This window comes from Schistocerca piceifrons, chromosome 4 (assembly GCF_021461385.2).
Source record: "Schistocerca piceifrons isolate TAMUIC-IGC-003096 chromosome 4, iqSchPice1.1, whole genome shotgun sequence".
In the NCBI taxonomy this organism is placed as follows: Eukaryota; Metazoa; Arthropoda; class Insecta; order Orthoptera; family Acrididae; genus Schistocerca; species Schistocerca piceifrons.
This window is the reverse complement of record NC_060141.1, coordinates 538413965-538440189: the sequence shown is the minus strand read 5'-3', so window position 1 is coordinate 538440189 and position 26225 is coordinate 538413965. Positions and strand designations below refer to the sequence as shown.

At 39.0% G+C, this 26225-nt stretch overlaps 1 protein-coding gene across 4 annotated transcripts in view; it reads left to right on the top strand.

Moving 5' to 3' along the window:
• The window catches only part of LOC124795151 (cysteine-rich protein 2-binding protein), a 176015-nt gene that overhangs the window by 31678 nt on the left and 118112 nt on the right, over positions 1 to 26225 (top strand). For all 4 annotated transcript variants that reach the window (XM_047259037.1, XM_047259036.1, XM_047259039.1 and 1 more), the window contains exon 2: positions 16907 to 17047. In XM_047259037.1, coding sequence (XP_047114993.1) covers positions 16907 to 17047 — 141 coding nt within the window. The remainder of the gene's footprint in view (positions 1 to 16906; positions 17048 to 26225) is intronic.

The following is a 26225-nucleotide window of genomic DNA, read 5'->3' as shown; positions in this document are numbered from 1 at the left end:
TGTGGTGCCCGTCTGATGGTGGTCCACATCCTACTGGACAGTCTCAATTGGGGGCCACCTTATAAAAAAACCTTAAACTTGCTGATACGCTGCCTCTGGTGTAAGATGGTGACGCCAAAGTGGCTAATGTGGTTTTACGTTTAACTGTGAAGATGGTTTCTGCTCCACTCCATGAGGCAGAGTGCACTGGCATTACAGCCACTTGAGGAATTGGAGTTTTGCCCCATCGCCTGAATTGGACGGGGGGCACATAGCTGCCCTTGCTTAGTGGTCCAGCCTGGCTCCTGCCCTTCCCACTTTTTAAATTTTTCTTATTCTTTGATATCTGTCATTGATTTACTGCTTCATTTTCATCGTTTTCTTTCCTGAGATTTTATCATTGTCTTTGCATTGTCAGTTCCGTTGTGGTAATAGTGGGTGAGGAAATGCTGATTGGATGTAGAGAATGTATATCCCATCACAAAATATGGCCTGGGGGCCTACAGCTGCTCTCTGAGTTGAACAACTTGCCCACCTTCACCCTCTTACTGCTCTCACTCTTCTGCTGGCTTCAATTTGTTGGTTTTATTGATTCTCTGTTACAGTCGTTTTCTCAGAATGCATCTTCTGTGTTCTTTCTATATGAGAATACGTATAGGATGGAGGGATTGATGATCTAATGGTTTGGTCCATTTAACACCATCAGTCCAATCAAAATCAAAATTAATAAACCTATGTTACTGAAGAATAATTATGAAATGAAGTTAATGATTTTAGATTTACAGTTTAACCACGCCAGTATCGTTGAAGAGTAGCGCATCTCCTTTGCTTTAACAGTGCCAGCTTTAAGAAAGTAATACACAACAGTGATGTTACTAATGAAATAGTACTATGCTGCTTCTTTAATTATGCACTAATTCATTTCATTCATTTAATGGGCATTTGCGAATCACCACAGAAAAATCTTCAAAGCAAAGGATCGGTGGCACTTGCCTAAGTATAGGAACCGTGCACTTTGACACAATGAACAAACTGTGTTACTACTGTCAAAACAGTGTTTCACAAATTTCTTACTCATTGCACTGCACAGTAATTCATTTATTACTTGATGATGGCTAGTTTTGAGTTTTTATTCATAACCCATTCTGAAATCATCCTGTGAAACATTAGACATCCAGTCAGAATAAATATTACTCCACAAAGCAAAAATCATGACAATCATTATTCGAAGTATAATGCAAGTGGTCATGAAACTGGATGCAAAAAGTTTTGTTTGTGTCTGGTTTCATGATCACTTGCATTGTACCCTTGAACTGCAATTAATTTTAATATTCATTTCGTAAATGTAACAGATAAGAGTTGAGCAATTCAGCTGAAGAAAGAAGAGGTTATATTGAAAATACCATTCCATAAAAATTTAAGCAATTAGTTGTAGCATCATCATCATCATCATATTTTGTAACTGTAGTTGGAGTCAGAACGATGACGGTTGAGTTTAGGCTTGTTCTGCACACTTACATCATGCACATTCGACAACCAATGAGCATTCAGTAGTGTTCTGAGTGCTCTGCTCCGATTGCCGTAGCTAATGTGATCATTAAACGTGATCGTAGCGAGTTGTTTAGTAAATTTCTATTTCGTTTGTAAGTGATAAATTCTGCATAAGCAAGGGAGAGACATAATTTGCAGGATGTATGCTTCCTTCAAGTGGAAAGCATGCACACAATATGACTGTCACTTGGAATCGTCAACAGTGTCATTCCCGTCCGTGCCTCGAGATGCACAAACCACCATCTTTGGTGGAGCAGACTATAATCAAATTATAGAGATATTAAAAAAAATAGCATGGTATTGATGGAATTTCAAAGAAAATTCCTAAGAATTATTATAACATATAGCCTGTCCTTACTTAATGCATGACAGGCGCAGGGAGTTTTTCGTGAGTGGCTAAGCCTCTGTATAAGACACTGACAAGAAATATCTAAATTATTGTAATCCAATATCCTTTCTGGTATCTGGTTCCAAACATTAATGGAAGTAATGTAAAAAGAGATTTTTTTTTAACAAATGACTTCTGTTTCAAAGACGAACATTCCTTTTCTTGTTATCGATCACAGGATTACTCAAACATTGATGTCTGATGATGCTTCATGGAAAATAAGATGACGGGACATCAGTTACATGAGTGCTAGACACTTAAACATTCAATGAAATTTTGTGACTACTGTATATACATTCTGCTTCACCAGAATGTACAGTCAGATCTTTATAACAATCCAGACTCCTGTATTTGATTACTCTGTTTGTTTTATATTTTAACCTGAATATGTTCTTCCTTTCTGTTTTATTACATAGCTTACTGCTTATGAAATATAGACTAGAATTTCCTGTTTGCTTAGTGTAAACAGGGTGTTCCAGAAGTAATAGGAAGTATTTTAGAAGTTGGTACTATAGACTAATTTGAATATAGGATTCTACCAGAGTTGTCCACTAGCTGCAATACATTCTGGGTGTGAAGAACTCCTGAAGCATCACAAAACAGTGACAGAAAACTATCTACTGAGTACTTAGTTGTAAGCAATCTTGAGGTTCTTTTGGTGTCACAGGAAAAGGAAATTAAACAATGGAAGATCCAGGATGGAATATAACAATATTACGAAAAGGATAGTTGCTCCTTATAGCAGAGATGCTGAGTCGCAGATAGGCACAACAAAAAGACTGCCGCAAAATAAGCTTTTGGCCAACAACTCCATTGTCAAAAATAAGCGCACGCACACGCACGCACACACACACACACACACACACACACACACACACACACACACACACACACACACAAATGGCCACAGTCCCTGGCAGCTGAAGCCAGATTAAGAGCAGCAGCAACAGCAACAGTGCATGATGGAAGAGACACCTGGGTGGGGTAAGGAGGAGGGGAGGTATAGCAGGGTAGGGGTGGGGACAGTGAAATGCTGCTGAGGGGCATCCAGGGACGAGGTGGAGAGAGGGTACGGCAGCTAGGTGCAGTCGGGACGTTAGAGGGAAGGTGGTGGGGAGAGGTGGGGGGGAGGGACATGTAGCGGTAAAGGAGAGAAGTAAAAAGACTAGGTGTGTTGATGGAGTAGAGGGCTGTGTAGTGCTGGAATGGGAACAAGGAAGGGGCTAGATAGGTGAGGGCAATGACTAACGAAGATTAAGGCCAGGAGGGTTATGGGAACATAAGATATATTGCAGGGAGAGTTCCCGCCTGTTCATTTCAGAAAAGCTGAATTGTTGGGAAGGATCCATATGGCACAGGCTGTGAAACAGTCATAGAAATGAAGAATGTTGTGTTGGGAGGTGTGCTCAGCGACAGGATGGTCCAGTTGTTTCTTGGCCACAGTTTGTCAGTTGCTATTCATGTGGACAGACAGCTTGTGGGCTGTCATGCTCACATAGAACGCCACACAGTGGTTGCAGCTAAACTTGTAGATGACATGACTGGTTTCATATTCGTGACAGAACTGGAGTAGGTGGTGGTGGGAGGATGTATGGGACAGGTCTTTTGTCTAAGTCTATTACAGGGATATGAGCCATGGGAGCGGGGGTTGTGTAGGGACAGACAAGTGTATAGTGTAGGTTCAGTGGACGGCAGAATACGCTGTGGGAGGGCAGGGAAGACTAGTGGGCAGGACATTTCTCATTTCATGGCACGAAGAGAGGTTAAAACCCTGGCAGAAAATGTAATTCAGTTGCTCCAGTCCTGGGTGATACTGAGTTACAAGGGGAATGCTCCTCTGTGGCCAGGTGGTGAGACTTTGGGAGGTGGTGGGTGACTGGAAAGATAAGACACCAGATATTTGTTTTTGTACATGATTGGGAGGAAAATTACAGTCTTTAAAGGCCTCAGCAAGGTCTTCAGTAAATTTCAAGAGGGACCGTTCATCACTGCAGATGTGATGCCCATGGGTGGCTAGGCTGTACGGAAGGGTCTTCTGAACTGCGCAGATGGGAACTCTCCATGCAATATATCCTTTGTTCCCGTGACCATTCTGGCCTAAACCTTCTTTAGTCATTGTTCTCTATCTAGCCCCTTCCCTGTTCCAATTCCAGCACTGCACAGCCATCTGTTCCACCAATGCGCACAGTCATTTTACTCTCTCAACTGCCCTCCGTGTAACCTCCCGATTGCACCTAGCTGCCCTACCCTCTCTCCATCTCATCCCTGCACAGTCCCCAGCAGCACTTCATCATCCCCCACCCCTACCCATCCCTCCCTCCCCCTCTCTGCCCCAGCCAACTCTCTAACACCCCCCCCCCCTCCCGTTACCTCTCCCATCATGCACTGCTGCTACTGCTGCTCGGAGTCTGACTTCAGCTGCCAGAGACTGTAGTCCATTGTGTGTGTGTGTGTGTGTGTGTGTGTGTGTGTGTGTGTGTGTGTGTGTTTTCTATTTTTGACAAAGGCCTTGCTGGCCAAAACCTTATTTTGTGAGTCTTTTTTGTTGTGTCTATATGTGTCTCAGCATCTCTCCACTCTTTGGTGAGTAGCTACTATCCTTTTTATAATATTGTTGAAAAGGAAGTTAGTATACTGAAAGAAGGTTTGACTGCAGCATGTTCGGAATACAAAGACTACATGAAGAAATGAGAAATAGAGAAAAAACTGCCTAGATCCAAGTGATCAGCCCATAGACTATGTATTGTATTAACGTTCATTTTCATGTGATCCATGTATGACTAGGAATATCAATAATAACAGGCTTGTTACTTTGAACCACAACCATGACTCTAGAGCTTCAAACAAGAACTACAGGAAAAATGTATGTAACACTAGCAGCTCTAACAGTAAAGTGCAACAGAGTCTGTTGCCCAAGCCTAATATTCATCCAAAAATGATGCCAGCACCAGTCACAAACCCAAAGTTATCTATCAATACCTACCAAAACAAAACAGAAGTAGTAACGAAATTTCATGAAAAACAAAAATCGTGTGGTCAAAAACTCAAGGCTGTTATCTTTATTGACACCAAAGGCCTCAATTTATCTTGATTTTTAAATGAAAATGCGCAGATTGAATGTTTAGGCTATGTTTACCCCCAAGTCAACACAGTTTCATACTAAATATTAACCAAAATGCTCCCAAGGCATGCACCTCTGACATCATGGTAATTGCAACAGGAACAAACAATGTTGCCTGCAACAAACAGTCAACTTCTAATAAAAACTTTAAAAACCAAATTACCATGCCTTCTATTGAAGAAAGGTTTTAGTGGCCGTGCTTTTCAGAGATGATCTTCCAAACTGGTCATGGATAAACACAAAAGTAACGAGCGTAAATTTGTGAATCTACAAACTGTGTTCAAAATTTGCAAATATTACTATAATTAAAGCAAGCAAATTTCACAGAGACTTTTATTATTGAATTGGGTTTCACTTAAACAATCTTGGGAGATGACAAATCGCAAATTTCATATTAGAGACTGTAAAGAAAGAAAAAGCACTAAATGGCCCCATAATACCACTCAGTTATCGAGAGCCAAACATCAGTAAGAAAACATTGTAGACAAAGACAAATACAATGTAAAACATACTGAAAATGCAAATGAGTGTAGTTCAAAAAATTTTTGTGGTCAATCCTCTTATCCAGGCAACCAATACGAAAGGAACCACAGGCAATAATGCAGTATGCAACATCCACCAGAAATGTAAGAGAAATAACTCTTCTGTGTGCCACCACAATGTAAATCAATAACAAACAAGCTTGCAGATGCTGAACTTCTATTTACAACAGACTTAAAAAATGTAAATGTCATGTGCATTGCAGAACACATGGTAAAGGGAGAACAGATTTCCTCAGTTAACATATCTGGCAACATATTGGCATCTCATTATTGCAGATAAAGTCAAAAAGGTGGAGGTGCTGCATATTTATAAAAAAAATTATGTAAAATATAAAAGGTTTGACCAGTTTGGTTATTTAAATAAAGACAAGTATTTTGAACTAGCTGCTTTTGAAATTCTAGAGACAAACATAATCATTGGATTCTTTTACTGCTCTGTGGCAGGTATTGTATGTGTGTTCCACAAAAATCTTGAAATACTGTTAAACAATCTCCACCAAAATAAAAAACGTACTGATTCTGTGTGGCGACTTTAATGTTGATTGTCTATCTCCAGGGCATGTGAGAGAATCCCAGTTGAACCTCATATGAAAGAATCCCAATTGAACCTCATAAGCTCATCCAGTTTTAAAACTACATTTTCTCACCCCACAAGATGCAAAAATAACACCAAAACAACTCTAGACCAGATATTTAAAAATCTGTCACTACCGGGCTGTAGAACCTCTGGATACAGGCTGCAGTGATCACAGTGCCTAAGTCCTCCACCTTACAAGTGTCCTCCCTCCAAGCTGTAACAAAAAATACACAGCTTAAGTAAGAAATTATAACCATGACAATATTGAAAACATTCAACAATTCACTAGCAGCAGAAAAATGGAATGAGGTATACGAAGCAAACGATACAGACAAAAGAATGTAATGCTTCTTAAATACATTCCTGTATCACTTCAGTATTGTTTTCCCTCTCAAATTGAAATATATGAAATCAAAAGAATCCAAAACAACTGGTGTAAGGATTTCCTGAAGAAGGAAGAGAGGCCTGTTGAAGCACTTAAAAAATGAGTCTCCACCCCAGAAAGATATATTAAGCAGTAAGTCAAAATCCTAAAAAAAAAAAAGAAAAAGTTACAGCACAAGCCAAACAAATGGCAAATGGCAACTATATGGCGGTATCCTCAAACAAAGTGAAGGCAGTGTGGAGTATCATAAGAAATGAAACAAATCAACTGCCTCGTGAACATGAAGATACAACACTGACCCTCAACAATCCAGAGTTACTAATCCACAAGAAATTGCAAATATTTTCAACAATTACTATGGAAGTACTGTAAAGCAACTACTACAAAGTATTAACTGTTTCACTCCCACACCCAGTAGACAAAACAAAATAAAAACTCTATAGGCTCTATATGCTTCAGGGAAACTACTGCTGACAAAATTATATTAACAACTAAGGGCCTTAAAACCAAACTATCATCTCAAATCTATGACATTCTAGATTTCATCTTAAAGAACTGCATAAATAATATAGCTGTCCCCCTCTCTAAGGTGCACAACTCATCGCTGATGACAGGTACATTTCCTAATAGTATGAACGTGGCAAAAGTTGTCCTAATCTTTAAGAAAAGTGGGAAAAATAACGTGGAAAACCACATACCTATATCATTGTTACCTGTTCTTGGTAAACTTCTGAAGAGACTATTCTATCAGAGACTAATAAACTTTCTGGAAAAGGACCAAATCCTCTCAGATTCCCAGCATGACTGCAGTGATAATAAATCCACAACAATGGGTGTATATGAGCACCTTAGATGTTCTATACAGAAAACAAAACGTATTTGGGATCTTCCTAGATTTGTCAAAGGCATTTGACATCATAGACCATAATATTCTACTTGACAAACTGAAGTTGTGTGACATCAGAGACTTCCATCTGAACTACTTCACACAGGAAACAAAAAGTAGCAGTAACTTACAGTGATCATCGATATATTGAAACTTACTACTCTGACTATGGAAATATCGCACGAGGTGTGTCCTGAGGTTCAATGCTTTGACCAGTTCTGTTACTTCTTTATATTAATGACTTACTGTTGAACAGCAATGCCACTAACAGTACACTCTTTGCAGATGACACCAGTCTCCTCCTTACCAGTAGAAATTGCCATGAGCTGCAAGAGGCCATAACTAAAAGTGCAGTGAGCTGCGTGATTGTTTCGACAGAAGTAATCTGATAGCCAGTACAAAGAAAACCACCTTCCTAAAAGTCCACCTGACAACCACAAAATTGATGCCAGATGTGGAACTACATGGCCCTGTAATATCCCCCACATCAGAATCAAAATTTTTAGCCCTGTGGATCCAGGACAACTTCAAGTGGGAAACACACATCTGCAAAACGAATAGTAAGGTGAACCAAGTGTGCTACACATTATGTATCCTCACATACTGCACAAACGCAGAGAAAATCCACAATTTCGTAGTGTAATTCAGTGTGGTATCATATTCTGAGGAGAATCCACACATAGCAAAGACGTTCTCCTCACCCAGAAGAGAGCTGTGAGAATAATGAACAGGGCAAAGCTAACTGACAGCTGCAGACCTCTCTTACAAAGTTTACTAATTCTTGCTGTTGGCCGTCTCTACATAGGAGAAAGAAGTAACTTTGTAAAAAGTAATACTACTAAATTCAACAAAAATGTGAATATTCATGATCATGATACAAGACAACAACAAAACTTCATGTTTAAAATATGGGTACCTCCACCTTCAGAAACCCTCCATTTAACCAAGGCATCTGAGTCTGTCACTAACAATAAGGAACAGGAAGTCTCTGCCTTTGTGTAATAAGACTCTGGAAACTTCACATATTATCTGAATTTTTGGTCCATATGTGTGAAAAGATACACGAAATCAACTGCGAGATTGAATTTTGTACAAGAAGTAAACAATAATGTAAAATATAGGTAAAATAGTTTTGCATTTACACCATCTAAAAATAAGCGAATTGTGTGCTCTATTTTAACTTTGCCAAACAGGCATGTGTTTTGTATATATATGAGAAAGAACTGGAACTAAAATAATTAATAACTATGTAAAATCATGTTCGTACATTCACATCACACACCTCCATATCGTCAAACCATCACACCATGCTATGAATTGTCCAATATCAGTTATATGTTTGTGCATCACCATGTGTATGTCTTGTACAAAAGTGATTCGAAGAACTAATAAATAAACATTTCCTTTACAAGTACTATTTTCCTACATGATCTCCATCATATTCAGTGGCCTTACACCAGAGCTTGTGTAAGAACATGTATTCCTGATGGCAAAAGCTCATGTCCTGTGCTCATTGCCATGTTTTCCCTATGTGAATTATGCTTTAATTGTCTTCAAAGTGTGTCCCATATAAAGAATCCAGAGATGGACCAAACAGCTTGAAGTCATTCCAGTGATTGCCTTTTTGTTTCTGGCTCTAAGTGATGCATGCAGGTTCTGTTTCCTGTATCTGTCTGTGATAGAAATGCCCTCTGCACTGATCTCAAACTACTCCAATACATCAGACGAAATGGTTTTTCTTTGAATCATGTGGCCTGTTGTGAATTCTCGTGGAACTCATCTTGAGCACTCCTTTCAGTACCCAAGGATTTAAATCATTGCACATGCACAACCAATGGTTGCTGATAGTTTTAGAGTCAATTGCTGAATTATGATGCACCTATCTGCACAGGTAATGGCTTTTGCACAATTCGTTATGTCAGGAACAGTGGCTGTGACAGTGTCCTAATTGTGACCAATCATGAAGTTCAGTTTCTGCATTTCCTGATGCCCTAACTCTTTTTTTCGTCTATCACACAACAGTGCTCCTATCAACTGCATCATTTCCTAGAAAGATAAGGTTTTCACTTTTCGTACTCCAGTTGCTATGTGTTTGTTTAACAGTTGTAATTTTTGTTATGAAGTTCAAATTTTGAGGTTATGCCTGACTTTACAAACTGAATTTCTCAACTGTGATTGTGATTTGTGGGCCAATTCTCATGCACTTGCACTGTGTCATAAGATACACTGTGTGATTAAAAGTTTCCAGACACCTTTTAGTGGTCATAATATAGGGTGTGTCTACCCTTGGTCTTTATGATGAATTGAACTCCGTTGGCAACACTTTCAGTAATGTGTCTAAATGTACGTGAATGACTAGCCACTCCTCGTTCGTAGAGCCAAAATCAGAGAAGGTAGTGATGTTGTTGGGTGCTGAGGTCTGGAGCACTGCAAAGGTATTCCATTGGGTTCCAGTCAGGACTCTGTGAGGCCAGCCTATTTCAGGAATATTATTGTCCATGAACCATTGCCTCACAGCTCCTACTTTATGACAGGGTGCATTGTCATGCTGATACAATCAATCATTGTATCTGAATTGTTTCTCTAATGTATGCAATGCACAGTGCTGTAAAATGTCTTCATATCCTTTTGCATTTATCATTTTCATATGCACAATAATGGCGGTGCACCCTGACGGTGAAAAACACTCCCATACTGTAATACAACCTCCTCCGTACTGCACTGTTGGCACTACACATGATGGCAGGTAACACACTCCAGGTATTTGCCAAACCCAAACCTTACCATCAGATTGCCACTGGGTGTAGCATGATTGATGAATTCATATTACTCATTTCCAGTTACCCACTGTCAAGTGGTGTTGCTCTTTACACCACTTTAAGCATGGCTTAACACTGACTGCAGAAATGTGTGGTTTATGAGGAACTGCTCAGCCGTCTTACCCAATCTCTTTAACTCCCCATGCAGAGTCAGTGTGCCAGCTGGAATGCTGGTCACACTTTGGAACACACGAGTGATTCCTTCTGTTGATTATATTTTACTTTTTAGAACCAGCCTCTGCAACACCCAAGGGTCCCTGTCTGTCAGTACATGAAGCCTGCATGGTGTTGTTTTAGCTGTGGTTGTTCCTTTCTGCACTTCACAATCACACCACCAACAGTCAGATTGGTCAGCTTTAAAATGGTTGAAATGTAGCTTATGGATTTGTTACTCCACGTTTTAAGTCACTGAGTTCTCCTGACCAACCTTCTGGTGTTACTGCTTCTCTGCTGATAAGATGATACTCCCTGCTCTTTTTGTACTGGTGGGTCTGCCAATTGCGACATATAGTGGTAAGTTCAGCAATAGATAGAGGTATCAGGCTACTTTTGATCAGATAGTGTAGGTTCACTACAGAAAGTTGTCGTGTAGAAAACATACCTCACTGTAATAGAAAAAATCAAACAATGCAAAATCCAGTATGGAATGTAACAATATTAGAGAAGAAAAGTTGCTGATCACCATATAGCAGAGGTGCTGAGTCACAGATAGGCACAACAAAAAGATTATCACAATTATAGCTTTCGGCCTTTAATGCCTTTGTCAACAACAACAACAACACACACACACACACACACACACACACACACACACACACACTCTCTCTCTCTCTCTCTCTCTCTCTCTCTCTCTCTCTCTCTCTCTCTCTCAGGCAAGCACACTATGGTTTCAGCTGCCTGAGACTGAAAAACTTATCTTGAATGGAAAGAAGAAATTTTAACTTTAGTATTCACTAAGAGATTTATGTTCCTTACGACAAAGTCCAATGTTTACAGGTTTGCACAGTGCAGAGAGAGAGAGCCAACAAATCAGTTTAAATAATGCGACACAGTTCTGTGACAGCTACAGGTACCAAGTTTTAGTTAACAACTGGACCATTCTGACATTAATTGTTTTCTTGGTTAAAAATATACGGCATCTGTCTGTACATGGTATGTGAACAGTGTACTGTGCTAGTAACAATGCTCTTGGATGTATTGATTTTTTGAGCTTTTTGTGTCATTTTGCGTCATTTAATGGAATAAAATGGCCTTTATGACAGAAAGGTGAGGCCACAATAAAACAGTATAAGTTGTGAAATTGTTATTTTGATTTAAATCCTCAATTTTGATTTGGTAAATTACTGCAAACGGTTTTAAAAAAATCAATAGTTATTTTCTTATCAAAAGTAAGTTGCTTTTTTCCTTATGACGTTGCAGTTGATGGGATCATAACCTAAAAGCATTTTAGAGGATGTTCACATCTTCAATTTCTGTGTCTCCTATCCCTAGAAGACATGGGGTCATCTCATATTGTGAATGTGTGCAGTAAAGCCTGTGCTGACTAATAACCAGTTCTTCATGTGTGGTCTCGGAAGTGAAAGATGTAAAGTAGTTCTGGGATGACAAGTGATACAAGCCTCCTATTCACTCGAAGTTATTAAACTTAGCATTGTACATAGCTTGCTCAGCCTTCCTTTGTTGCAGAAAGACTGCAGTGCTGTGTGAGATGGACTAATATAAAAGAAAAAGTATTTGCAGAAGCATGTCACCAGCTAACCATTTATGTATCTTTGTAGTTATTGTTGATCACTGCAGCACAGCACATTTGCAAACTCATTTTTCATACTTGACATTTTCAATAAAATCATGGCAGACACACCACCAGAAGAATCTGCCAGTAACTAAGACCTGGGTAAAGTTAGGCAGTTGCTGGAGCTTCATGATGAAATTACATCAGTGAAGGGAAATAAATTTATCATCTGACATTTATTGTGGTGGATATAACTCAGCACACTGAAGTGTTTATGCAACTGATTTGAGAAGGCAGCGTGAACAAACCACACTCAGTTTCACGAATTTGCTGCTACAGTGAACGCTTGTAGCCACCAAGCTTTATTGAAGGATTGGCTGCAGTTGGAGGCGACAGAGTCCCAACATACTTAACAGAAATATGTGAATAGTTTTTCAAATTTGTCTTCTAGGTCAGAGACAGGGGAAGAAATGTTAACTTTGTTAATCATGTTCCTGAACATTGTATAATTAAGAACTGGTGCCTCCTATTAAAAAGAATGATGCCTGAATAATACGAGGTAAAAATATACTGATGAGTCATAACATATGACCACCTTCTAAATAGCATGTTTCTCCACCTTCGATATCAGTTACAGCAATGATCCTATGTGACATGAATTTGGCAAGTCAGTGGTAAGTTTCCATAAGTATGTGCCATCAGATGTTTATGCACCTATCTCACAGTTCTCTTAAATTACAGCTCAGTGATTTGGGGGCTCAGAGCTGGTGGCTGATAGTATCCCAGACGTGTTCCATGAGGTACACGACAGGTGAATTTGGCAGCTATGACACAACGTGAGTTCACTGTCAGGCTCCTGAAACCAATGATGCATGATTCTGTCATTGTGGGATGGGACGTTATTTGCTGGAAGATACCATCTCAATTTGGGAAGACAGAGCATGAGGGGATGCAGTTAGTCTGCAGTAATGTTCACCTAGGCCACCACTGTCATTGTGACTTCAATTACTACAACAGGACCCACGGAAGTCCTTATGAATGTCCCCAACAGCACAATAATGTTCGCTCAACCTGTTTCTGCGGTGCGGTGCCTGTTTAGAGCAACCGCACACCTGGATGATGGTGTATCCGGACATGACTATTGAACTAGTGTAACGAGCACCATGTCATCCAGTCAGGTGACACATTTCCATTGATCCATGATCTAATCTCAGTCAATGTGTGCCCGCTGCAAGTGTTATTGACAGTGTCACTTGGTCAACATGATAACACACAGAGGTGTTAAAATTTACAAAAGGTAACTGTTTGTATGAACTGACAGTCACAATGAGAGTCACCTGCTACCCAAATGTTGCTTAGTGTAGAAATTTTGCTACATCTTTGGGAGCATTCCAAGTATCTGATGTAAATTCCTCCATCATGATGTATAGGTAACTGAATTGTGATTTGCTATTTAGGATCCTGAAAATTATGTAGCATTTGTAGACGAAGAGAGAAACATTCTTGCCAAATCACTGCATTTGCTTGTTACATTGTTCATTGATGTTGAAGGCAAGGAGTAAAAAAATCTTAATCCTTCTTCTAACAAAAAAGGCAAATAGCAAAGCCATACATAGAGAAAGAGACATCAATGATAATCATTGATGGTATAACTGATCTTGTTTGCAATGATGTATATCTTTGCCGAAAGTTAAATAGTCTTTAGTAAATCCTGTCCACCATCTTTTCACATCACAAGAGTAGAAGCACTTCTGTGGAGTAGATGTTGTCACAAAGAAGCCTTTTCAGTTTGTTTTCAAATTTTAATTTTAGTGTCTGTCAGGTATTTTATATCATTTGGTAGGTGCTCAGTAATTTTGGTCGCATCATTGTACATCTCATTTTTGGCAATGGAAACCTTAATGTGGACTAATGAACATAATTTTTTCCTCTGATATTGTTATTGCAGACATCATCGTTCTTCTTAAACTGCAGTGGATTATTTACAATGAACTTCATGGGGGAATAAATATACTTTTGAAGCGTAGTCAGGATGCCTAACTTCTTAAAGAGACATCTATGAGATGATTTTGTGTGAGCAGCACATAACATTCTTACAGCATGTTTTGGAGTAATGAAGAATTTCTTTTGTAAAGATGAGTTACCCCAGTGAATTATTCCAGATTACATTATTCAGTAAAAATAGGCAAAATATGCCAACTAACTGACTTGAATTTCACCAAGGTTCGCAATGATTACAAATGTAAATGTGGCTGAAGTAAATTCTTTTAGGAGTTCCAAAATATGCATTTTCCAGCTTAAATTCCCATCAGTACGGACTCCCCAAAATTTTGAAGTTTCCACCATAGTCATTATTTCCTCACTATGTGTTCTGCTTACCGCTATTGTAGACCTATAGCTGTATAGAATTGAATATGTTGTTTCTTTTTGGAATTTGGAGTGAAACCTTTAGCAGAAAACAATTCAGTTGTACTTTTTAAGAACATTATTTACCATTTCTTGTACTGCTGCATGTATGTTTGAATTGATTACAATAGTGGTTTCATGTTAAAAAAATCAACTAATTGTGCTATCTTAAATAAGAGATCATTTACATATATGAGAAACAATAGTGGACCTAAGATTAAGCATTGTGAGACCATATGAGTGAGTCAGAGTTATGTAGTCATTATTTACATATTTGCTCACTCAGTAGCAAACTCTTAACTTTGTAGAGGAAACCATAATGACTTTGAAGACATGCAGGTGATAAAAAGGAAAGCAAGCATATGCATAGTTAATCGTAGTATTAGGAAATTGCATTACAGATTCAGAGAGAAATCATAGCTGGAGAACAGTCAGAGCAAGGCAACTAAAATTATCATATAAAGAGTTTTTATACTGTTTGAATTTGGTTCCCAGCTTGAATACTGTTGGTCAGATGTCATAAAAGATACATTTTCTTTTTTGTTTTTCTGTCATAAGTGAAGTATATTGAGATCTTTTTTTGTCAGGCACTGCAGCCGTCTAGTACCAGATAAGAACAAATCGGTCAGCTTCTTGTAATACATGGCATTTCTCAAAGTAATGATAAATCTAACTGAATATGTTTGTTTTGGTGAGAAATGTCTAATCAGTTAAGTTGCATTTCAGCAACTGTTCATGATCTAGGGTTGAAACTGATCAAGGGAGCATTTGTTACAATTGAGGAGCTTGAATTGAAAAGATGCATGTCTTTCATTGAATAAGTAAAGTACAGAATTGTAGCAAGTAAATATAATCAAGGGTAACAGTTATAAAATTAGGAAAGATGTGAAACAGAGTGATCACTTTTCCTTTACACTGGTCATTCATTTTATAACTGTTCACTTGTTGCACAGAGTTTGTATTGGTATTTGTTGACAAAGAGATGATTCAGCACTTTTATTCCAGGCTAAATCACATCACGTTTTGATAGTCAATTGAAGCAATAAATGAACTGAGATTTTATCATCCTCAGACAAGGGCTAAAACATATGTACAATAACTGGACATTGAATTGTGTATCTTAATTGAAATGTACGAGGGCGGTTCATAAAGTAACCTCCGATTGGTCACAGTGCAGGTTGTGGGGGGAGTAGCGACGCCATCTGTGCGTTCACGCACTCAACAGGTCAGTCGGCATCAAGCCGTGGTCGAGTGAATGTCGTACCTGCGCTAGTTTAGTTTTTGTGGCAGTTTGAAATGTGTGCTGCAATAGAAAACCCCGCCAAATGTGAAGTGCGTGCTGTCATAAGGTTTTTTACAGCCAAAGGATATTCTGCAGCAGCTATTCATCGTGAGCTTTGTGCCGTGTATGGACCAAGAGGTATGAGTGAAGGAGTTGTCCGTGAATGGGTACGTTTATTTAAAAGTGGACGAGAAAACGTTCATGATGAAGAGAGGAGTGGTAGACCATCATTGGTGACTGACGAACCCGTTCGGACAGTTGATGCAAAAGTTCGTGAAAATCGACGTTTCTCAATGTCGGAGTTGTCTACTGGTTTTCCACAGATTTCTAAGACTCTCTTGTACGAGATAGTGACAGCAAGATTGGGTTACCGTAAGTTCTGTGCACGATGGGTGCCCAAAATTCTTCCCGACCACCACAAAACTTAAAGAATGGCCTCTGCATTAGACTTTCTGTCACATTATGAGGACGAAGGAGAACCTTTGTTAAACAGAATCGTGACCGGTGACGAAACCTGGATTAAGTACGTGAACCCTGAGACAAAAGAACAATCAAAGATGTGGGCACATTCAAATTCGCCTACCAAACCAAGAAAAGCCTCGCAAGATTTTTCTGCCAGAAAACTGATGGCAACGGTGTTTTGGGATGCCAAAGGGGTGTTGTTGGTTGAATTCATGGAACGTGGTACGACCATTAATCAAGACGTGTACTGTGAAACAATAAAAAAGTTACGACGGGCTATACAGAACAAACGCCGTGGTATGCTGACTTCCGGTATCGTTTTTTTGCACGATAATGCCCGTCCTCACTCTGCTCGCAGAACAATGGCCCTTCTTGAGTCCTTCAAGTGGGACGTTATCAACCATCCACCTTACAGCCCAGACCTGGTGCCAAGTGATTATCACCTCTTCATGCATTTGAAGAAATGGCTCGGGTCACAGCGGTTTGATGACGACGAAGAGCTCAAAGATGCGGTCACAGGCTGGCTCCAGGCACAAGCGGGTGATTTTTATGCAGAAGGAATTTCAAAGCTTGTGAAGAGATACGATAAGTGCCTCAATCGCTATGGAGACTATGTAGAAAAATAGTGCAAAGATGTAGTTGTAAGATGTATATATTAAAATATTTTTATTTAACTTGGTGTATTTTTTTAAATCAACCGGAGGTTACTTTCTGAACGGCCCTCGTATATATACATGACATAGTCACATTACATTTTTGACGTGTTTCCTTTTCAGGATCAATATTTTGATACTTACACTGTACAATCTTCAGCAGAGGTCAGGAGAAGTCAGTTTGCGAGGATATTTTCATTGGAAAGTACACATATGTGCTTTTATCCATAAACACTGGGATACATTGGTTGGCCAACATTATTTGTAAGTATGTTTTACTGTTGGACATATGTAGTTTCAACAATATCTTTTCCATATTGTTCAGTTTACTATATGAAGTTACCTTTGGTATAACTAGATGTCCAATATCATTTTATAGAGATCAAAGATATACCACCACCACCACCACCACCACCACCACCACCACTGCCACCTCCCTTGATCAGATATGCAAGGCCCTGTGTAAAACCCTTTTTAATACTATTCATCACAATTTTTATATGCCTTTGTCACAACATTATGGAGAGTTTTAGGGAAACCAATATCAATTTTATGGTGTCCTGGCTAAGAGTCAGATTATTCAGAGGATGTGCCAGAAAATATGGAACCATCTTCATTGCAGCAAGCTCACCCTCATCATCAGTGGTGGCACAGCCCCCTGCAGTGGTTAGAACATGTGCAAGACAAACATTTTGGAGTGAATGAATACCACAGATTAGATGCCTCACTTCTTTGTTACTCTAACATGTAAGTGGATTCAATTTTTTTACTTTAATGTCATTCCGTTAATCCAGTTTCCCTATTTTCAGAGATCTACTACTCAGTAATGAGTTGACCTACAGACCTCAACTTTTTTTATGCATCTAGTATGTAGGCTAGTAAGTCGATATAATGTATAAAAAGTATGATACATCATTCAGATTTTCTTATGTAAAATGAAAAACTCACTTTTTCCATGCTGTGCTTTTAATTTGTGAATTGTTAAAAAAATCATAACTTGGTATATGGAAACAGAGTTGTGTCATGAGAGGCAGTGTGAAAGACACACAGCTACAGTAACAGAGGTCTTACCTCAGTAGACTATTTACTGAGTGGAAGGTAGTCTAGGCTGCCTGCAGCCTCCAACTTTGCTGGCCAGCAAGCTGTAAGTGGTACAGAGTACAGAACGCATTGTGGATGATTACGGAATCAGGCAAGAAATCTCTAGAAGACCCCTTTACTGTATAACTTCAGAAGGTTCCTCTGGCCACTAACTCTCGACCCAACTACTCAGTAAAGGCACATCTGTAGCTCTAAGAAGACATCTCAGTAGCAGCGACTGGCACCAAGGCTAGTCGAAAATAACTAAGTCCAGCTTCCATCGCCCAGTGATGTGGATGCTCGTGGCTGTGGTACCCTCTCCTCCTTAGGTACTGATGAACTCCTACTTATATGGCTTGCGTGGCTACTTCCCGAACTTTATGAGCCACTGGTCACGTACACAGTACTCTTCCATGATCATATTTATGGTTAGGTCTTGCAGCTCTGTCCTGCTGCCAGGTTTGGCTTCAGCCAGTCATGTAATTAAGAGTGTACTCTCCCCTGTTTGTCACCAGGCACATGAGGCCATCTTGCATTGCTGTCTCGTTCAAACACTGTGCCATTGTTTCTGAGTTCCCTGGACCAGCCACAGTGGAACAACTCCTAACTTTTTCATTCAAGTATATGGCCCGCAGAAACGTGGCTTGCAGCAACAGTACAGACATCAGCTTGAACACTGTAACTCTTCAACCCTGGTATTAAGTATAAGTAACAATGAAAAGCATTTCAAATTGTAATTACTGTTTCTTATCTTCACTTAAAGATGTCTCCATCATAAAAAATATCAAATTTGATGAACTTCAAAGTCCTGGGAGAGAGGGGTATGTAGACAGTTGAGTCCCAACGTGATTTTTGCTGAAATGATTACACACCTGGTAGCAATCTTAAGTACATAGAATAATAAACACATCTAGTAGCAATCTTAGGTGCAAAGAATAATGTCCTAACTTACTTTTTTCTATGTGAAACAATAAAATAAAACTGCCACTTACATACAACTGACATTGGCCACAACAGTGATTTGGTTAATAAAAACCATGTGCATTCCTTGAAACATTGTTCCTAAAGTATTTGTGGTTGACCTGTAGGTCAAATTGTAAACAGGTATGAGTGAAAATAGTTAACAATCTTTTGCCTTAATGGGTATATTGTACTTCACTGTTAAATGTCTTTTTCAGTGTAAAGAGTTATAAGAGACAGCTGGGGTGCACAAATGTGGTAATGTATCCTTTTTCCGCTACTGTAAATAAACAAGACAACTTTAACAAAACAAAAGAAAAGAAAAGATTCAAGCGATAATGAGAGACATTAATAACTTGTTACATACATGCCAGTATATATAGATACAAAAATTTTGCACAAAAAACAGTTTGATAAACAAATCAGATATAAAGAAAGAAACTGTATATTTAAAACTCTTCCACCATTCATTTAACTTTGTTTACCTATCATGCAAAATGATTCCTGGAACATGTAACCAACCAGCCAATAGTGAAACAAGTAGGTCTCTGAAAATAGGGAAATTGGTGCCTGGCTAATGACTGGGTTCACACTCTTGAGCCTTCAAACTGAATTTACCGAAAATGGTTAGCGTTAGAACAGTGCTATTTGGCAGATTTACTATTAAAACATGTAGGTATCCATGTACCAAATACAGCTAAATTCTGAAATGGACACCTTAGCATCCACCAAAATTTCTGAGTTTATGTGGAATGAACCTTTCGGTATATTAATAATGACTACATATTGTGCTCAGTAATCTCCAAGTAGGTCTCAGCCAAATACATTTCGAAGAACATGTCTCTCCAGGACCCCCCTCCCCCCACTCCCTGCCTCTCTCTGTCGCCAAGTTTTTCTCTCGCAAATTTCTGGTGTGTCGCTCAGTCCAGAGGTAAGCTGGATTGAATCCTGATGGTGGAAAAAATTTTCACTGCCAGTATTTGGCCGGCAGTGGGAGGGGGGGGTGGTGGTGTAAAGTTCCTGATCACCAGGCTTTGCACCAATGTTCTGGTTTAAATATCAAACCTTTCCACAGTTTCTCATGAAGAGACAGGGACATTAAGCGCTTGGTGACCTCCTTGGTGCTGTAGGCTATGTGCCGGCACCGGGTTTCACCCTCTCCCTTCTATCATGGTCGTCATCGTCGTCGTCATCATTATCCTCATCACCACCCTCGTACGATGACAACATTACACCGTATACACACACACACACACACACACACACACACACGCATACTACTATAATTATTGTGATGGAGCGTGTTTTAAATAAATTTAAAAAAATCCTCACCAGGCATTTCAGACTAGTACTCCTTAAGAATGATTGGGGAACAAACAGATGAAAATTCTAGTGTGGCACCATGTGTGGCGATAATTGAAATATAGAACACAGAATCTGAAGCTGTCAGAGATCCACTGAGAACCAGGCTGTGCTTACACAATCAGTTGTCCTTTGGCCTGCTTCATGAAACATGAGTAATAGAAAACATAGATTTTTTGGGGCCATTTTTAAACTAGCATGCATCGTACCTATCGGTGCTTTGCAGAATTATGTTGTAAATATGTTGTCCACCATAGTCAGATCTTCCATTTGCACCTTGCCTATGATCATGATCTTGAAGGAATTTGAATGATTGTGACAGACAGTAGTCCACAATTTTCATCTTTTTTGTTCCCTGCAGTTTTGTGAACCCAACAGCATCCAGCACTTTCCATCAACCTCATTCCATCCCCAGTTGATAGCTGAGATTGAGCTGTTGCTTGAAGGAGCAGACACAGAAGATAATGAAAGAAATGACAATGGAGGAGGGGCTTTTGCTTTATCCGAGTATGTACTAGACCACATAGGTAATAAATGCAGACCTGTCAAGATGCTCCGTGGGTGCCACCACCAAATTCTCTTGCATCTTCTGCAGCCGACACCCTATGCCAGTGTCGATTCACCCACCTGCGAGATGCTCCGACAGCATGACAGTGTGAATGCAAACCTGTAGTCAGTACATGGGTTGGATGCCAGACATGGTGGTTTGCATATGCGTAAACCACTTGATCACAATAGCAACTGACAATGGACAACTAATACAAGGTGTGTTCAAAAAATTCTGTAACATTCGCGATTTCACACCTGTGGTGTGTTGGAGCGAAATGCGGTTGACATCCCTGCATATGCCTGTGTTTAATGTGTAACTGCCGGAAGTTTCATTGTTGTATGCCTGTTAGTTATTTTTCAGTGCTGTATTGTGTAGAACATTGTGTCTGTCGCACAGTTTGCGAATTTCAATATGGCAGAATTAGAGAAGAACACATTTGCATTAAATTTTGTATGAAAGTTTTACAGAGGCACACCAGTGGATGTAGAAAGCCTATGGTGATGAGTGCTTAAGCCGAACTCAGTGTTACAAATGGTTCATATGATTTAAAAATGGCCGGGCGGAAGCTAAAGATAACCCTCGTTTAGGATGCCCTTCAGTGTCTGCTGATGATGCTCATGTCAGAAAAGTTAATGAAATTGTGAATGCCAATCTAAAACTTACTGTCTGAGAGGTTACAGAAGAATGTAACATGTCAGTTGGATCATGTCATGAAATTTTGACACAAAATCTTGGAATGCATCATGTTGCCACCAAGTTCGTCCCATGGCTTATGAGTCAAGACCAGAAACACCTTCACCTTGCCATCTGTGAAGAGCTCTTGGAGTGTACAAATGAGAATGAGATGTTCCTTAAGAGAATCATAACTGGTCAAGAGATGTGGGTCTATGTTTATGATGTTGAGACTAAGGTTCAATTTTCACAATGGGTCGGAAACATTCCCAAGATCTAAAAAAGCTCATCAGGTCAGGTCAGATGTCAGCGCCATGCTGATAGTTTACTTTGAGAGAAATGTTGCGATGCCTGCAAGAAAATGTGTGAAGGAAACAGCCTGAAATGTGGTGCGACCATTCATGGCTCTTGCACCAAGAGGAGGCATGTGCGCATTCATCCCTGTTGGTGCATGACTGTTGCACAAAAAATGAAATCACTGTCCTGCCTCGTCCTCCGTACATTCCAGACCTGGCACCAGCAGCCTTTTTTTATTTCTTAAGTTGAAAACCCCATTGCAAGGGCAAAGATTTGCAATGATAGACAATATAATGGAAAATTCGCAGACAGCGCTTTGTGCGACCCAGCAAGAGGCATATCAAGAGTGCTTCTAGAAGTTAAAATGGTGTTGGGTGTGGTGTACCAATTGTGGAGAAGAGTATTTCGACAGAGACAATACACAGTAAGTAAAAGGTAAGCTAGAAAAATTTTGTGGACAGTGTTTTGGGATTTTTGAAACAGACCTTGTATTACGGAAGATGTAACTACACCTCAAGGTCTCCTGTTGCCCACCAATACAGAATCTGAGACTCATAAGACAGGCATCTTGTATAACAAAGCCTTGCCTCCACTAGCTACCACAAATGGTGTAGCCAAGGAATGTAGAAGAAGGAGGTAGGGCATTGTGGTCTCTTGTGAGCAAAAAATTTCCAGATGCTCTTGCATGTCTTGAATTCACTTTGAAGACTGTCATGACTATGCTTTCAGCATAACACAGAAGTCATGGTCTGCATCCAGAGAAAATAACTCATTTTGCATCAGTCATGAGCGAATATCATTGCAATTTTGCCATGGTATAATACATTAATACAGCTCAAAAGATGACAAACATCATTTACCATGGTTTTCTAAAAGGTGAGCACTTGCAACGTGAATGGATAGTTCAGTACAAACGTGCGGACAAAGTGAATGTGGAAACTGCACTTATGCATTCAATTCATTTTCAACCTGAAGATTATGAATGAGATTTGAGAAGCGAGCTTCTAAGGTTAGCTTCAATAAATAAGCTACTACCTACAGCAATGCCCAGTGTAAATATTCCAAACTGGCATGGGAAAGAAATTACAGAAAGCAGAGATGCAAGTGAAAATGTGAGAAGTCAGTGCATCAATAACACTGAAAATAATTTTAACTCAAAAAGTAGCTTAAAATAAATTCATTCATGTAAATTTAATGTTTTTTCTGCATGCAGTGCTTGATTACTCTCCGACAGTAAATGACTTGCTACATTGTTTAGGAAATAAAATTGTTGCTCAGATTTATTAGCTTTTGCTCCAGCTTCATTTCTCATGGAATTAGTCCTTACTTTTTTCCTATTCTCAAGATATATTAACTGTTTTAATGTGAGAGTATAGTACACCTTCCGAATGAACTCTTATATCGGAACATTTTGTGTGGTGCTCTGAGGCCTTAATAATAACAGTGTGGCCATAGTGGCTGTATAGTGTACCGGATAGAATCCTTGCCCTACATGCTGATGGTTGGGAGTTCAGATCTCGTTAACAACATGAGTTTCGATGTGGAAATTTTATCAAAATAAGGTATTCTAGAGAATTATGTGGCTGATATTTGATTGCTTTTGGCTGTTATTTATCTGATTAATAATGAAAAATTAATGTAACTGTATAATACTTAGTTAATATAATAGAGGGAAACATTCCACGTGGGAAAAATATATCTGATATGATATTGATATGTCTGCTTGTGTCTGTATATGTGTGGATGGATATGTGTGTGTGTGCGCGAGTGTATACTCGTCCTTTTTTCCCCTAAGGTAAGTCTTTCCGCTCCCGAGATTGGAATGAGTCCTTACCCTCTCCCTTAAAACCCAAATCCTTTCGTCTTTCCCACTCCTTCCCTCTTTCCTGACGAGGCAACCGTTGGTTGCGAAAGCTAGAATTTTGTGTGTATGTTTGTGTGTCTATCGACGTGCCAGCGCTTTCGTTTGGTAAGTCACATCATCTTTGTTTTTAGAGATATTTTTAAACAAATAGAAGGTTTTATAAGGGGAACATCAATTTGTAATCATCTCAATGAATGGTCCCACGTTTAGGATAGCGGGGTCTGGGCTGTCAGAATGTGATATATAGGAGCTGCACTAACTACAAAGAATAGAATCTTGAATGGTTGGGAGAGAGGAGGGGGAGGGGGGGGGGGGGAGAGGGAGGGGGAGAAATGATAAACTCCAACCTATTCAAGAGAAGCACATGAGTGTGATTAACAATAGCTTTGAACTAACAAATGAGATAAAAGAGAAAGAAAGAGTAGAATAAGTTAAGGCCAAGAAGATGGCAGAAATGATTTATTTATCAATTATATTAGTACTGACATCATCTCTGATATGCTCAAAAGGAGAAATCAATAAGTCTCTAAGACTTAATTTCAGGACTAACTTCTCCATATTACTATAACTTAAGAAGCATGAAAAGGGAGAGGAGGAGGAGTAAAGAAAAAATATCTATGAGGAAGTGGAAATATTTTCAGAATGAATCAACTCACAAGGCTCACATTCATTCTCAACACAGAATTCACTAGAACAAAGATGGAAACATTAGCACTTCATGAAGAACACAAGGTGTTTCTAAAAACTCATCAAATACAACACAACAGTTGAAAACATACAAGAAAATAAATAGCCCCTATGAGAGAGACAAAAACCACCAAAATATTAACATGTATGGGTGACTAATAATTCCTAAGATTTTTCTCTTTTCAAACATAACACTCACTGATGATTGGAAGCACAGCTTATGAATGCTCAAGATTGGTTACCTTCCTTTCTGTCGTCTGTTACAATTCTGCTGATAGTTAAGCAGAGTGTTCCTTTTATGTTCATATGGCAAGTAGAGACGACACTGCAATAAACTGCTTTGAAAAATAAATAACGTACTTCAAAAAGTTAAAGAGTTTCTGGAAACATATGGGAAAACAAGCATTATACAGCAAACTTCTTGAAAATAAGTAATAATGTGCAAGTTAAGTGACAAGTTCTTTATAAAGTATGAAATTTTGCTACGAATATTTTCACAATTTCTTTCAATTTCACATAATATTGATAGAACCTTCACATTCTATTTTACAGCATTTGCTCCCATTCACCCCCACCCCTGAAATCTGTAGTGCAGAGTTTTTATTCATATTCTGAAGGGAGATCAATTAATTCTCTGGGGCGCAATAAATTTTTTGAGTCAGCTACAAAATTAAGTTCTTAAGGTACAACATATCTCAAAACTGATTAAGTCATTTATATAAAAAATCGGCATTTTCTGGGGGTCTTCGTATTTTAATATCTGACATATAGTGGCCACAATGGTAACACTAACTTACGTTAGCAATGATATCCTTCCTCAGACAGATGTACTTACCATCATCAAATTTATCGTAGGCCACTGGAGCACTGAAGGATTTCAAAGTAATTGGATAAAATATGTGTCATTCCCATTTCAAGAAGGATCATTGGTCAGGTGGACATAATTATAGGTCTATTTTGTTGATGTCAATCTGTTGCAGAACTATGAAACAAGTTGTGTGCCCTTTTTGGGGAACAAATGGAAACTTCCTCTATAAGAATCAATGCGTATTCTGAAAACAGGAATGTTGTGAAAGTTGACTCCCACTGTTTACCCAAGAGATCCAGAAGATGTAGGTAAAGGCTCACAGGGTAATGTTGATGTGTTCCTTGACTTCTGGAAGGCATTCGATACACTTTCACGTTGTTGCCAAGTAATCACAAGACTCGTCAATTCCATAACTAGGGTATTTGCATAAACTTTTATGTGTCTATCAGGAGTAATAAAAATTTAGCCTCATGAACTATAAGTATTCACAGCAATTATGATTCTTTGTAATTTTATAATTTTTTCAAGTGAATATTTCTTTCAGTAAATTGACTATATTTTATCACACAATAAAGAAATCATACAGGATGTAACTGTCTAAAACCACTTTGGAACTTCAATTAATCATAGTTTGATGCAGAATAAAAATAGAAAAATGGCACAATGAAACAATTCATTGGCAGGACATCATAGTTATTAAATACGAGAATTTTTTTATAAATACAGAAGTATGTCAGATTAAATAAGCAACTGGCTCACCATCTTGGAAAGTTAAGATTAGAGAGATATTGGGGGGAAATTGTGTCTGTATATGTGTGGATGGATATGTGTGTGTGTGCGAGTGTGTACCCGTCCTTTTTTCCCCCTAAGGTAAGTCTTTCCGCTCCCGGGATTGGAATGACTCCTTACCCTCTCCCTTAAAACCCACATCCTTTTGTCTTTCCCTCTCCTTCCCTCTTTCCTGATGAGGCAACAGTTTGTTGCGAAAGCTTGAATTTTGTGTGTATGTTTGTATTTGTTTGTGTGTCTATCGACCTGCCAGCGCTTTCGTTCGGTAAGTCACATCATCTTTGTTCTAGATATATAATACTTAGTTAATAATCGCAGACAAAATAAAATTTGATTCATTCCTTAGAAACCTGGAAGTTGCACACAACGCTGC